Below are 15290 nucleotides of genomic sequence, written 5' to 3'. Positions count from 1 at the left end.
GTCTTAGTTATAAAATCAATAAAAACAGGTCATTTTAGATTTTTTCGAGGATATTTTTGACATGTCGTACTTTTTTCACTAAAAAAAGCAATATAAATGAGTTTTATGTAGGTAATTTACCAAAAACAGGCCAAAATTCGCTTATATGGCAGAGTGAAAAATTGACTTCAAATCAAGCACACTCTTCCGGGTGTAGGTTGACGACAGGTGTGATGCAGTACTTTTGTCGATATTTTCATCAACCAAATTTATACATTTTTTTACGATCAAATTACGCGAGAAACCTATATTATGGCAGTAATACTTGCTATTCATACGAAAACAGCTTTGAAACTAAGTTTCATTGATATTATACACCGTTTTTGATGCATCTTTGTTTACCACCACTATAGGAACACAATACGACGACTAAAGGAACCATACCACCATTATAGGTACAACGAAGCAGTCACAAAAATATGAATTTTTTCGTAAATTTGATGTATTTTATGATAAAAATGGTTGTGATTGCGAAGATAAAACATATTCCAATTGCTATGTGTTAAAATATTCAGAAATTGTTCTTCCTGACACTTTAAATCCATTAAAACACATCGGTACCACTACAAATTGCACCACTATTGGTACATTTACCCTATCATAATAAATGAATTTAAATACTATGAGCAATAAAGTGAACCGACGCTGAATGATAACATTTTAATTACATATTAATATCACCAATGGTAGTGTAAAGCTTGCAAATAAAACACAAACATTACAAAATATTTGTATCGACATATGCTACGTTATGTTATGTCCAGTAGCGTTGTGCCAAATGAACCAGTACCACATGGTTCATTCTGTTCACGTGAAAAAATGAATAAATCGGTTCACAAGAATATAACGCTATGGTTCTTTCCATAAATCGAAAAAAATATGAATAATGAAAAAGAATGCATGCAAACTAGTGATGGGAAAAATGAAGTTTTTGTCGGAATCAATTCCGACTATCTCCAAAGTTTTCTGGAATCGCAATCGGATCCGGAATCAGAATTGGCTAGGTTCCGGCATCTCCATAAGCATAGCCATTTGGGTCCAATGATGATCCGTATGGTCCGTTATGGTCCGTATTGATAGCCGCAAAGAAACAAAATTTACTTGTAAACGAACTATTCTCATGGGGATTCTCAGACTGGTTTCATTTCTGAAATTTCTTATTTCAATTGAAGAACTGATTATCATTCCGGATCTAATTCTATTTCTGGAGTCAATCCTGATTCCTTTACCGGGGTAAATTGCCATTCCCAGGTCAATTCCGAATCTGGAGCCGATTCTGATTCCGGGGCCGATTTCGATCACCGAATCGATTCCGAAGCCGACTCCGGAATCAATTCCGGAATAGGCTCCGGAATAGGCTCCGGAATTGACTCCGGAATCGGAATCGAATCCAGCATCGGAATCGGCTCCGGGATTGATTCCGAACACGGAATCGGAATCGTGTAAGTCCGATTCCGAGCTCCCACCACTAATGCAAACCAAGAAACGGTGAATTTTATACTGCCCCAACCGTTCTAGCGATAGCGATTCAAATGATAGTTGGTCAATATTGTAGTTCTACCGATTTTCGAATAGTGTACCGATTAATAGATTACCGATTCGAATAGTGTACCGACAAACTCTATATGCAGTGGCGGATCTAACGGTGGGCCGTACTGAAATCACGGTACGAAACAAAAATACCGAAATCACATTCGTGTTCATTGGGATGAACGACATTCCCTTTCCTTTTTCCAGCTAACGAGCTGAAATTTCTGCCTGTCACTAGAGAAATATTCATCATCAAGGATGTATCCGTTTGAGAACTACGCTTTTTATGTTTGATGTGAGTTATAATACTATAGTACATTTTAAAATGTCGATTCAAAAGTGTTTCTTGTTCCTCCTTTCTTGGCAAAATATGTATGCTTCAGTATAAAAATTCAATCCTTCTTGAGCTAACCTGATCGAGCCTGCGGCGAATCGGCGTTTGTTTACATGTTTTTCAGGCTGAAAACATCTCGGTTGTAAATTTGAGGATGGTTTTGCACGTGATTTTGTATAGAGTGTTAACATGCTTTCAGAAGTCAACTGTCAAACCCCATACAAAACAGCTCGAAATTAAAATCCTCCATTAGCAGAATCAATCAGAGTTTTCAATCAATAACTTTTGTTCGGTTCGATTGTTCTGAAGTTCGATAATATCACCAGTTAATAGATACGAAATACTAGACAAAAAAAATCCTAGCCGTAATTTAAAGACCCAAATCGACCACGTTCTGATTGACGGAAGGCAGTTCTCGGCTATTATCGACGAAAAAACTTATAGAGGTGCAAACGTCGACTCGGACTATTTCCTGGTCATGGTACAACTACGCCAGAAACTCTCCGTGGTTCACAACCAACGGAGTCAGGACACATCAAGTCTCAACATGGACCGGTTGAAGTGTGCTGATGTAGCGGAGGGGTATCCATACACGACAACGCTCGGGGAAGCTCTTTCGGCCGACAACAACATCGCTGCGATGCCCCTCGCAGAGAGAGAAAACGGAATGGTTCGACGAAGAGTGCAAACGAGCACTATCCGAGAAGAATGTAGCGCGCGCCCGCATGCTACGGCATGAAACGCGTCAGAACGTGGAGAACTATAGACTACTGAGGAAACAGCAAACCCTGCTCTTCCAGGCCACAGTGCCGTTTTGAAGAGTCAGATGAACAGGTGCTAGAGCAGCTAGCCGAGTCGGGGGACACCCGCTTGTTCTATAGGAGATTGAAGGTGGCACGGAGCGGGTTTGGTCCTAAAAACGCAATGTGCTGGGATGCGGAAAGAAATCTGCTAACAGACGAGCGGGAGGTGATCGAAAGGTGAAAGTGCTACTTTGTTGGACACTTGAATGGATCAGAGGCAGGAGAGGCTGGCGCAAGTGGCAGAACAAGCCAACCACCACAGCAGCAGCACAACAGTAACAACAGCGACAGCATCAGCGCAAACGACGAGGTGTCTCCGCCTTCTCTGGATGAGATTGCCAGCGCCATCAAGCAGTTTAAGAGCAATAAGTCTGCTGGCAGCGATGGACTGGCGGCCGAGCTCTTCAAGATGGGACCGGAAAGGCTTACCGGTCTTATCGTGAAAATCTGGGAGCAGGAGAAACTTCCGGAGGAGTAGAAGCTGGGTGTAAATCGACCCAGTCTACAAAAAGGGCGACAGGTTGGATTCCTCGAATTTTCGAGCCATAACGATCCTTAATGCCGCCTACAAGATACTGTCGCAGATTCTGTTCTGCAGACATGCGCCCCTTGCTACAAATTTTGTCGGCAGCTACCAAGCTGGGTTTGTTGGAGACAAATCCACCATCGACCAAATTTTTACTCTACGGCAGATCCTCCAGAAGTGCCGAGAGCGCCAGATTTCTACGCACCACCTGTTCATCGACTTCAAGGCGGCCTACGACACCATAGACCGGATGAAGCTATGGAACATCATGCATCGGTACCACTTCTCTGGGAATGGCACTTCCCTGAGTCCTCTACGGACAAGAGTCCTGGACTATCCGAGCGGAGGATGCAAACGCTCTGGGCGTGTTTGCGCGACGCATCCTCCGGACCATCTTTGGTGGTGTGTTTGAGCATTAGATTTGGGAGGAGAAGGATGAACCACGAGCTTGCTGAACTGTACGGCGAACCGAGCATCCTGATGGTGGTGAAGGCTGGTAGGATACGATGGCTGGGGCATGTCATGAGGTGCCGGACTCATGCCCCACCAAGAACGTATACGACAGCGACCCCCAGTTCGGCATAAGGCGCAGGGGAGCACAGCGAACTCGATGGCTGGACCAGGTGAAGCGAGACCTGACGGAGATCGGGTGTCTGCATGGATGGGATCCAGCATCCTGAAGAATGATTGTTGACCGGACCATGTCACATCGACGTGCTCTATCGTGAGCAGACCAACAAGAGAGAGAGAGAGAGAGAGAGAGTGAGAGAGAGAAAGACTAAAAAATTTACATCAACTTGACTATTGCCGCAAATGTTCGCAACGATTGAATAGCTGTAAAATTCATGCACACGGTTAAGTCGCCCGCCGGTTAATCTGAGCCTTAATAATCGATGTTCCTTTGGGGGTCGCTTAGTTGAGGAACCTCACATTATTTTAAAACCGTTACTCATTGATTTCCGCACACAAAGTATAGTAAATAGAACAGATTTCTTGGATATTAAGTGCATTTTTGTATTTTTATTGATTCGAAAAATGAGTCCCATTAACAAAAGGGCTCATGGGATATTCGTCACGAATATAAATAAGTAAGTGTAACAATTTACTTAAATAAGTAAGTGTACCAACTGCACTCGAATCGTCCTTGCATCTCTTTGATAATGAGCAAAGCATGTGAAAATATGTAAAATAAAAGATTTCTTAGTTGTTATGCATAAATATATCGGAAACACAGTGAACTACTATCCATTCATGAAATAACACTGGTTTTTAAAGTTATATAATACAATACTAATGTTCAATCTATGTTTTAATGTTAAATAAGAATTCACATAGCCTGAATAAGTTTAATTAGTAAATTAAATTGAATAAATGTTGTAGATAAAACACATTAACAAGTCAACAATGCTTTTAATCCTGGGGACCTTATGTCATGTGACGAATTCTCCTTCACCTGGTTTCCTTAATGCACATTGCGCTTCACAGTAAGATGAATTGTAAATGTTCTAATACGGACGTCACACGAGGCGTAAACTCAAAAAGTTTACGATTGATTTGTATGAGAGAGCGTAAACTTCCTGTCAAAAGATTATAGCGTTGTATGGCGTAAATTCAGTTTACGCCAAAGTTTACGCTTCGTGTGACGTCTGTATAAAACAAGGACTGTGTAGGAACGAGGTCTCGTAATGTAGAACAATTTGACAAGTAGAAAAAGTTTGTTACAAGCAGTTTGACATATAAGAACCCTTTCGATCAAATTTTAATTGTGATTAAAATAATAAATCGGTCTTGTCACTGCAAGAAAATTATTGATTGGTTCATAAGTTTACTGGAATAGTATGTATGCCTGTTGTAATAGTGAATGTTTGAGGGTATGATGAGTTCTCAAGGGCAGAAATGGAATTTTATACATTTTTTCTCTATAAACAACTTAAAGGATTATTAATACGTTGAAAGCATATATATTTTTTTCTACCTTTTTTATATGAAGTCTTGTTTACATCAGGTTCAATATTCTTATAGTTGAATTCCACTCGTTACAGAATCAACATAGGACTATGCGAATTTATTTTTTGAGCCATGATAACTTCTTTTCAACGCTCCGTGACATGCAGATTTCAATTCAATTTAACAAATGTAATAACACTATTAGTCATACCTGACAAATAGTTCATTTCGCTGTATAGTTCACTCTTTGTGGCCACACGGTTAGAAGATCCCATCTAGTCATACACACCTCCAAGACGACCAAGAGTGACGAATAGGTCTAACTCAAGATAGCTAGATACACTTCAAGTGGGTTCTTAGCTCTGTTTTTGGTAGCCATGATGGATAAAGATTTCTATGGAGATTGACACATAGAGAGCTATGGTATTTAAGGACTTTGTATGAAACTTTGGATTCCCTGGCTGTCAAATTTGTGGCTACCAAATTTGTGGAAGTACACTGGACGGACCGACCTGTAGTTATTTGCATGGTTCCAAGTCAGTTTCTAATGTGAACGTAGTTATTCACCGCGTGCAAGATCCACATCACTCTGATATTTCATTTCCATCTTGATAATTTCTAATTTAATCACCATGATTTTCATCACATCTCAAGTTGGATTGAGTTTGACAGTTCTTTGGGATGTGTTGAAAATCATGTATAAAAACTTAAATTTCATTATGAAGCGAATACACCGTTTGACAGCTTTTGAAATACATATATTATTAGCTGGCCCGACAAACTTAGCTATTAAAAAAAAAAATAATCCATTATTGATTTGTTACTTGGGATAGTTGTATCGTGCACGTATCCCTTCAGGATCCGATAACCGAGTGTAAACCGCCAGGCACCTCACACCAAGTGTCAAAGTGCCGTATACAACACAACAATCCTGCTCTTTGTATGGGAGTTAGAAAATCATTATTAAATTAAGTTTGGTGTAACATCTGAACGATGTTTAATTCTTAAAACCTATTCTCATATCACCATAAGGTGTGTGCAAAGTTTCGTTCAAAATGATCCAGCCGTTTCGGAGGTTGCTCGCAACAAACACCGTGACACGAGATTTTTATATATATATACAGTAGAACCACCGACAAACCGACGTGAAACTGGCGTTACAAAAGTGTCCCACACGAAAGTACTGTCATTTACCAGTGAGGCCAAAGTGTATGAATATCAGGTGGTCTCATAGCCTGTTTTTTATAGCAAAAGCAAACGTCACTTTTTGACAGCATGGGTGAAAACATTTCCCCAAACAAGCTTTCTGACGACTTGCCTTACACACAAACAATCTTAGAATCTTCGTTATTTGCACTGAAATACCTTAAAAAGCACTCAAAATATATGTTACTGTAAGCTAAACCAAATCTGAACTAATTAAAATCCATTTTTGGATCAAAATAATGCCGTCGATGAGGACACCAATGTGTACTACGTATGTGTTGCTAAGAACAAAGCGAACGGTTCCTATGGAAATTCACTTCACCCATTCTGTCAAAAGGAGATTTTTTTTATTTCGAAATTAGTTGTCAATTTGTATGGGACGAGACCACCTGATATTCATACACTTTGAGTGAGGCGATCACTTCTGTCAAAGTAAGCTCTGTTCACTGCTGCTTCGATGTAAACAACTTTTCTAAATACAAATTGCGAAGGAAGTGTGAGGCAAGATTTTGTGAGAATTCTTGGACAAAACACCCAGGAAAATCATTTTATAAGTTTCCAAATCAATGCAAAAGATGTGAGAAGTACAGTTTCTTCTCTGTGTCAGTGTAGTAAGCGAATCATTATAGAGATGGCGCTAGTGTTTAACGTATTTTCATTTGAAATAAGGAGACAACTTTTGAAGCTCATTTTGTTCGAAGTGTCACGTCGGTTTGTCGGTGGTAGAACGTCGATTATCCGAGCAGCTCGGGACCGGACGGTTGTCGGTTAATTGATTTGCACGGATAATGGTCCAAGAAATGTCAAATTCATATAAAAATTATAAAATCCACTAATTTTATGATTAATTCACCTTGAATCAATCGATAAATTGTTAGTAGAATATTATTTTAACAATAACTATAGGTTTAACAACTTTTCATGACCAAAAATGAATTTCGAAAATACCACTAGACACTACAGAACTGCAAAACTGGTTGTTCACTTGACTATCGCTGCAAATGTTCGCTGTACGTTTGAACAGCTGTCACATTTATGCGCACGGTTAAGCCGCCCGCCGGTTAATCCGCCCCCGGATAATCGACGTTCTACTGTAGATTATGTGCACATTCGAAAGAGATTTGGAAACCCCTGTATTATAGGGTTTTTCAAGTCAGTTTCGAAAGTAAACATTGTTATTCACCGCATCCAAGTTTCAAACATAATTTTAAACACATAACAAATAACTGTCAAACTCAATCTAGCTGAAAGCCGCGTTTAAAATCATGCTGTAGAAATTAAAAATTATTATGATGGAAATGAAATGTCATATCGACAACATTTTGCAAGCGGTGAATAACAATGTTTAAATTCGAAACTGACTTGGAAAATCCTGTAATGAGTACCATACACAGAAAAAAAACACCCAAAAATCTTTGATATTCAGAAGTATTTGGCACAAAGAAAACTGTAAATTTTGAGCAAACCAGTATGTTTGGTAAGAATTTTTGTTGGGAGAACACATTTGAACACATACTTGACTCTATTCAATTATGAAAAAAAGAGCACCTAAATAAGAAAAAAACAGTTACAAAATTAAAACCCCGTTCACTTCGAGCTTGTGTGCGTGTAGAAATGAACGAGGCAACTGTCAAAGCCAAGATCTTTGCATTAGTGCAAAAAAGAGCTATGCGTCGACCTGTAATCCTGTTTGGACTTTGAAACCTACGCTGAAACAAATTAAATGACGTTTCTTAAGTGAGTAGATATATTTTCAGCAGCAAAATATTATTATAAAAATTGACTATATCGTAAAATTTCAAAATGTAAAAAAATGCGTTTCAAAATGCGTCTTGTTTTTGTGTGTTATTATTTCAGTAAAACTTAGAATAATTTGACAATTGTGGCACATCTCCACTTATCGGACATTGCGTATAAACTGTTGTTTATCCAAATATTTATAAAGAATTGATGAAAGCCAGCATTTTTCCTTAAATATTGAGCATTTCTGTAGAATATTCCACTGTTTTATTTTTTTAAAGAGCACTTTTTGTTTTTTTTTTAACACAGATGAAAGTTTTTCGACTGATTTCAATCACAACGAATGGATTTCTTTGCTAAACCAATAAGAAATGTGCCTCACTAGCTAAGGTTTAATTTGCCCAGTGAACACCTTTGTATTTTATATTTTGATTGAAATCAAACAATCCCTTCAGTGTGCAACAATTGACAAATTACCCTATTTGTTAGGGACTCTAACCGTTGGTTAGAAATGGCTTTAGATCTTATCAGTGATGTTAAGGTGTTTTCTTCATCTTATTTTTTCGAACAACTCTAGCAGTCATAAAACTGACACAAACCTGTATAATACGAAATAACAGGAAATTTATACATATAGATATAATTATCAGGGTTGACAATACATCCAGAGAATTCTTTTCAATATATCCTACTTCATTCAAATCATCTAACAGTTGGATGGTTCCGTAGTTTCTTAACACCCATTCTACAGTCCAAAGAGCTTTTCTTTGAGGTGTTATTTGTTCATCACGAATGGTTTTTGCGATTGCTGTAGCTCTCTGTTTGTACCTAATGAGTAATGAAAAGTAATCAATAATAATCACACAAATTAGGATACTCTTTTGTAACGACGATATACACGTACCTTTCATTGTGGATGATGCCAAGCAAATTACCTTTTAATGATACTGGGTTTAATTCTTCTAGATACAGCTTCTTGCCTATTCCCAGTTTCTCTATGCGATGAACATTTTGGTACTGATCACCATAATTTGGAGTACCAAGCATTGGTATACCGTGCCACATTGCTTCTTGAATCGTCAATAGCCCTCCATGTGTAAACAACACATCAACCATTCCACTTCCTAAGATATCATTTTGAGGAAACCAATCTGAAGTTATTACATTTTCTGGAATAAGTCCTTCAATTGCTGGTTTTTGTATATCAACTTTCCACAAAAAAATAAAGTTTGGCAAAAGTTGTGCAACAGTAATTATGGTCTGTGCAATAAAGTTATTTAAACTGTCAAGCTTTAGATTACTTCCAAAGGATATAAGCACACATTTTTCATATGTTCTATTTGCATGTTGATATAAAAACTCTGGAAGCATTTTTGGAGCAGTTATGTGCAACCCTCCGACGTTGACAACACGCCAAATTTGAGGTTCTGGTGTTTCTAAAAGAGTTATAGAGTTCATTAGTACTACCACTGCGGTAGATTCTAAGCGAGATACTGATGTTATGTTCTGAAAACGACTTTGAATCAAACTGTCAATTCGAGGGTCACTGTAGTACCTTTTAAATAAAAATTCATAGGTTGTTAACATATAATTGTAGATTCTATCCAGATACCCAAATGTTTCTGGTGGATCACGAAGAGAGCTTGGTATAAAACCTGGGTACGTAAGAGACCCCATGATGCACTCTACACTCGACAGAATATTAGAAGCTGAAGCCATAATTAGCGGAGGGAAATTGAATCGTTTTAATAAAAGTAGTAAACAAGGACCAGCCAGATGGTCATGTATAATAAGATTGAATGTAAAGTGTTTTGGGTAGTTTAATAACTTAAGAAATTGTTTAGATGCAATTGAATGTTCACAAACCATGTATTCGAGCTCAAAAAATGAAAAGAGTAGTTCTAAAGGAGACATGGAATGTAATGCCAAATAATCTACAGAGTGGTCCAATGATAATGCATTGTCAACGCCATCTAGTTTAAGAAAATGAAGATTATTTTGTTTTCCCTCTTTATAGATGTTCAATAAGGTGACGTTGTGACCATTACTGGCAAGTATGGATGAAAATTGTTGGCTCCTAAAATTTAAATTTCATAAGTTTTTTGGCTTGGCGTGTATTTTCAATACTTACCAAAGAAAGTGACTTGGCGATGCAACGGCACTTATGTAAAGAATGTTGCTGAGATTCGTACCACGAATAGATATCACAAGCAGCATTATTAAAAATATTATAAACACGATTGGTAACTGCGATACATTATTCATTTTTATGAATTGCTGCCTTTCACTAAATCTTCGTCTTATCTAACGAAAATATGCAAGAAGACTGATCCGGTTGATGTTAGGATGACAGATAAACAGATAGGATAAAGTGATCGCTCCGACAAGTGAGCTTACTTAAATAGCCCTGAATGAAGGTGAAGTGGCATTTCACAGCGCGGGATGTATGTATACGTTTATCTCATGAATGAGTTGCTCGTAAAATAAAACATACATTTGAATATGTTATCATTTGATTAAACATCCTGTATATCTTATTACAATATTTCATACTTTGAAATATTTTTAATATTGATGTTATTTATAGCAACGTAATTTTTTATCATATTACTATTCATATACTCATATACTATTCATATCATATACTATTTACAAAGACACAAAATACAAAAAAAAACATAATCAACCAACATTTGAAATCTTTGTACGATTTGATTGGTGTTTGTTTTATTTCTTTTGCACAGTCTGTACCTACACATATTTTCAACAGTGTTTAAATTGATAATTCCCTTAATGGTACTAAATCGGTCGTAGCTGTCGCAGCGATGATTTATTAGTAACGATGGTATGATCGTTTGTATAAACATAACAGTTCAAGTCAATATGAATAAATTGCCTTAGAAGATAGACGTAATTCAAATCAGTATGCATGGATTAAACATGATTGTTATGATAGTTGTACTTCATTTTCTGGGACTAACGAAGGTTCGTTGACCATTTGTACTTCTCTGAATTATCGGCACCACACAACACCATAGTCAATACTATATAGTAAGGGATCTCGGGTAACTTTGAGGCTTTTTGATAATGCTCATTAAATCATCTTTAACACTATCTTAAACAAAGGGCGCTAGGAATACATGTATGGACCGATTGACAGGATTTAAAATGAACATTTAAGGACTTCTACATTGATTACAGCATTGTTGTTTCCTACAATATGGATGATGTATTTTGCAAATAGACTTAGGATAGGATTCCTCTTGCTGGAATAAATATTGTTTAAAAAGACAAAAGAAGGGATTGGAAAGTCAGGGTATCGTCATAAATTATCGACCGTATTGCTTGTAGTAGAGTACTCCAGCCGGTCGGTCTGGTGGTACAGTCGTCAACTCGTACGACGTGCCAACATGCCCATGATGGGTTCAAGTCCCGAATAGACCGTGCCCCGATACGTAGTACTGACTATCCTGCTATGGTAACAATAAGTCACTGAAAGCCAAGCTCACTTCAGTAGTGGGTACAGGCAGGCCTTGACCGACAGCGGTTGTTGTCCCAAGAAAAAGAAGAAGAGGAAGAAGAGTACTCCAGCAACTGGCTATTCTCGAGCATTCAGCAAACTTATGCTCCAATGTCTCTATTTGAGAGCAATATGGGCATGTTGAAGCTGCCCGATGTGAGCAATCCGTGTAGAATTTTGTTATTTAGTCGATGGCTGCTGATATTTTTCCAAATTTAACACCAGTTTAAGAAGCCTGTCCACCATAAGCTGACGCAGGGTGTTGGTTGTAATCCGTGTTTGGTTGTTGTGTTGACCTCCGACCTACAGATAACCTTATTCGGCAACGGATCGATTAACTAACGACGTAATGGTAGTAATGCTAAGGATATTTAAGTCTGATCCCCCTACACTTCTGGGGTCTTAAACAACCAAAATCTACAGAAAGTTTCACGCCTCTCTCTTTCTCTCTCTCTCTCTCTTTCTCTCTCTTGTTGGCCTGCTCACGATAGAGCACGTTCATGTGCCCGTTTCACGTGCGTAGAGTCAAACCGAGCAAACTCTAGCATGAGCATGAGTATGATGGCTCAAACAAAAACAAAAGCGACCACCTAGCCAGCGAGAGCCAAATGCGATTTGTATTTTGCCGACCATTAGGATGAGATCATCCTAACAACAAATCGATCAAATAATTAGTATCTAATCAGCGGCGGATCTGACGGTAGGCGGACTAGGCGGTCACCTGGGGCCCCGCCGATGTAGGGGCTCCGTAGATCGGTTGTCAATAGTATGCAGTAATTATAAAAATGGACAGAGTACTAGCTACGAGGGCCCTCGGAAGGAGGAAAGAAGAGTTGATGCCCCCTGTAAATGGTGAGTGGGGGCGGGGGGTTGAAATGATTCGCATTTCAACCCTCCCGCCCCCACTCATCTTTTACAGGGGGTATCAACTCTTCTTTCCGCCTAGGGTCCCCGATACCCTAAATCCGCCACTGAATCCAATAAATGTCAAATTTCAATGTAAATACATTCAGAATTCAATAATTGGACGCTTTTTAATTGGCGGCCTTTTTAGTTGAACGCTCGATAGTTGGCAGACAGATTAATTACAAAGCATGCGTTTGTATGAAATACCCGGTTTTTTGAAAAATTCAAAACAATCCCATGGCTTGCCTAGAAAACAATCAGAATTCTTTTGTATGGAAAAACGTGCCAACTAAAAGGCAAATATTCAATAGTTGGCAGGGAATCGAAGTTCAACCAGTAAATTCTAACTGTACAAAAAAGGAGATAAAAACTCTGCTGAGAACTACCGCGGTATAACCACCTTGCCTTCTTGTGCCAAGGTGTTTGAGATCGTCATACAAAACTCGCTAATGTATCACTGTCGTTCTTATATTTCTACACGCCAGCATGGTTTCTTTCCTCGACGCAGTGTTACCACAAACCTGGTGGAATTCGTCTCCAACTGCCACGCAGCCTTTACTTCCGGAGCTCAGATGGATGCAGTATACACTGATCTTAAGGCTGCGTTTGATCGTGTGAACCATCGCTTGCTGTTGGCTAAGCTCACCCGGATCGGTCTCTCTACTCCGCTGGTGAATTGGTTCAGGTCCTATATCTCTGAACGTAGCTACTACGTACAAATCGATGGTGTCTCCTCTAACGTTTTCGAGAGTTCATCTGGCGTCCCTCAGGGCAGCAACTTGGGACCACTGCTGTTCTCGTTCTTATTCGTCGACATTCGAGAGAGCTTAATGACCCACTCTGCCTGTTAACTCTGTATAAGTCCTATGTTCGTTCCATCCTCGAGTTTAGTTCTACAGTTTGGTGTCCGTTCTCTAGTGTTTGGTCCAATAGAATAGAAGCTGTCCAAAAGAGAGTTACTCGTATTGTCCTACACTTCACTCCGTGGCGTAATGTAACCCCTCGTCCATCGTATCATACTCGTTGTTTGTTGTTTGGTTTGGACACACTTGCTAGGAGACGTGATAATGCCCAATGTACGTTTTTGTCCAAACTTATTGTCGGTGAGATAGATTCGACAGAACAACTGGCTAGAGTCAACATAAATGTCCCTCCTAGAGTGTTCCGTAACTACAGACTAATAAGAACTGACCTTACAAGACGTGCATATAGCGAGAACGACCCAATGACTGCGATGGCCCGTAAATTTAATCAGCGTTACATTTTATTTGACTGGCACCTACCTACTAGATTCTGTTGATTCGTTTTGTCATTGTACACTGCGTTAGTTATTTAAGTTTTAGTTTTAATTCAGTGATAAGGCCGCTTGTTTGGCCAATCACTTAATACAATAAACAATACAATACAATACAATACAATACAATACAATACATGGCCTAACAAGTTTTTACGAGCTCTGTTTCCGTTTCCATGCCTATAACATGGCCAGCCCACCGGAGCCTGGCGAGTTCGATGCGTTGCACGACAGTAAGATTGCCGTACATCTCGTATAGTTCGTCATTATATCAGCTCCTTCATTGTCCTTCCACACATATTTGAGTACCGGTATTATATATGTGCTATGTAGTCCCAGCTTCGTTCGTCGCGGCAGGTTCTTTAAGGTGAACTTATTTCTCAGGCTGTAGAATGGCCGGTTGGCAGCCAGGCATGCCTACTTCAACACTCCTCCTCAACGACGATACTCTGTAAATTTACCTCTTCTCTCATTTTCTGTAGGTTTATCTTTGCCAGACGATTTGTCAACATGTCTGCAAACATATCATCTGTCGGACAATACTTCACATTATAAATTCCTGACTTAAATAAATCTTGAATGATTATATCTCGAGTCCATATGCTTCGTGCATCTGGTTCCTTCTTCAGGGCGTAGCATACTTATACAACTCTGATTATCCTCATAGATCCTCACAGGGTGCTTTATATCTTCTTGTATTCCACGCATTAATTTCAGAAGCCACAGGAGCTCCTTGCTAGCTTCTGCAAGCGCGACATATTCTGCTTCAGTTGAAGACAACATATCACACTCTTGCTTCTTTGCTGTCCAACTAATTGTTCCACCGCCAAGCTTAAACAAGAAATCAGAATTTTATTTTCGGTCCGAACGATCGCTAGCCTAGCCGGCGTCGGCGTAGCCATCGAGATGAACGACTCCTCCTAGCTTCAGCTTTAACTCTGAGGAGCCTTTCAAATACCACAACGCTCGATTGGCTTCGGTACAATCGATCTCCGTTGGTTTGCTAACTTTCCGACCGAGGATGGAGGCCGTTATTGCCAGATCAGGACGTGTGCATACGGCGATGTAGAGCAAAATTCCCACCAGACTTTAATATTTTTCAGCGGTGAGTACTTCCTTCTCCTCCTTTTGCTCTGCAGTGACGTAAACCGGGTCCATCAGAATCGGCGACGATTTCGCTTGATTCACTCTGAATCGAGCAACAATCCGGTCTATGTAAGATTCTTGGTTCAACAGGAAACTTCCATCTTTTTATCGCTCCACGTCGATGCCCAGGAATTTTCTCACATTACCGAGATCTTGAATTTTGAGTAAAAGTAAGGCTCAGCCCTCCGTTAAACTTGCGTTACGCGTAACGCCTATTTATCACAAACCCAAGCAGCATTTTTGAACACCTGTATCAACCGCCGTGGATGAGCAAATTAATAGAAAATCATGCCTTAATA

General features: G+C 39.3%; 2 protein-coding genes across 15 annotated transcripts in view; both read right to left on the bottom strand.

Moving 5' to 3' along the window:
• Nucleotides 1–15290, bottom strand: part of LOC120899765 (protein kinase C-binding protein NELL2-like) — a 94347-nt gene that overhangs the window by 33706 nt on the left and 45351 nt on the right. Inside the window, exon 1 of one of the 11 annotated variants that reach the window (XM_040305966.1) lies at nucleotides 8725–8803. The exons of the other annotated variants lie outside the window; for them this stretch is intronic. Coding sequence (XP_040161900.1) covers nucleotides 8725–8758 — 34 coding nt within the window. The 5' untranslated portion in view covers nucleotides 8759–8803. Of the gene's footprint in view, nucleotides 1–8724; nucleotides 8804–15290 lie in introns of those variants that run through there. 11 annotated transcript variants of the gene reach the window in all.
• Nucleotides 8110–10478, bottom strand: LOC120899766 (UDP-glucuronosyltransferase 2A1-like). 4 transcript variants are annotated; one of them, XM_040305971.1, is made up of 4 exons: nucleotides 10257–10478; nucleotides 9030–10202; nucleotides 8818–8953; nucleotides 8110–8724 (listed from the first exon to the last, which is right to left on the bottom strand). In XM_040305971.1, exons 1-4 carry the CDS (start codon nucleotides 10388–10390, stop codon nucleotides 8662–8664), a joined length of 1506 nt encoding a protein of 501 aa, XP_040161905.1. In that variant the 5' UTR covers nucleotides 10391–10478; the 3' UTR covers nucleotides 8110–8661. The 4 variants fall into 4 exon arrangements, with proteins under 4 accessions (XP_040161905.1, XP_040161906.1, XP_040161904.1 ...); XM_040305972.1 differs by having other exon boundaries at nucleotides 8110–8953; nucleotides 9030–9249; nucleotides 10174–10202; XM_040305970.1 differs by having other exon boundaries at nucleotides 8110–8953.

The sequence above is a fragment of the Anopheles arabiensis genome, chromosome 3 (genome assembly GCF_016920715.1).
Source record: "Anopheles arabiensis isolate DONGOLA chromosome 3, AaraD3, whole genome shotgun sequence".
Classification (NCBI taxonomy): domain Eukaryota; kingdom Metazoa; phylum Arthropoda; class Insecta; order Diptera; family Culicidae; genus Anopheles; species Anopheles arabiensis.
The sequence above is the reverse complement of the archived record's forward strand: the minus strand, read 5'-3'. Positions and strand labels throughout refer to the sequence as shown.

Bases quoted from the DNA above. Each gene is read 5' to 3' on its own strand.
- LOC120899766 (XM_040305970.1), bottom strand. From the start codon at position 10,390: ATGAATAATGTATCGCAGTTACCAATCGTGTTTATAATATTTTTAATA. The intron at 10,203-10,256 runs GTAAGTATTGAA...TTTAAATTTTAG, and splicing joins TCGCCAAGTCACTTTCTTTG to GAGCCAACAATTTTCATCCA. The intron at 8,954-9,029 runs GTACGTGTATAT...ATTACTCATTAG, and splicing joins GGCATCATCCACAATGAAAG to GTACAAACAGAGAGCTACAG.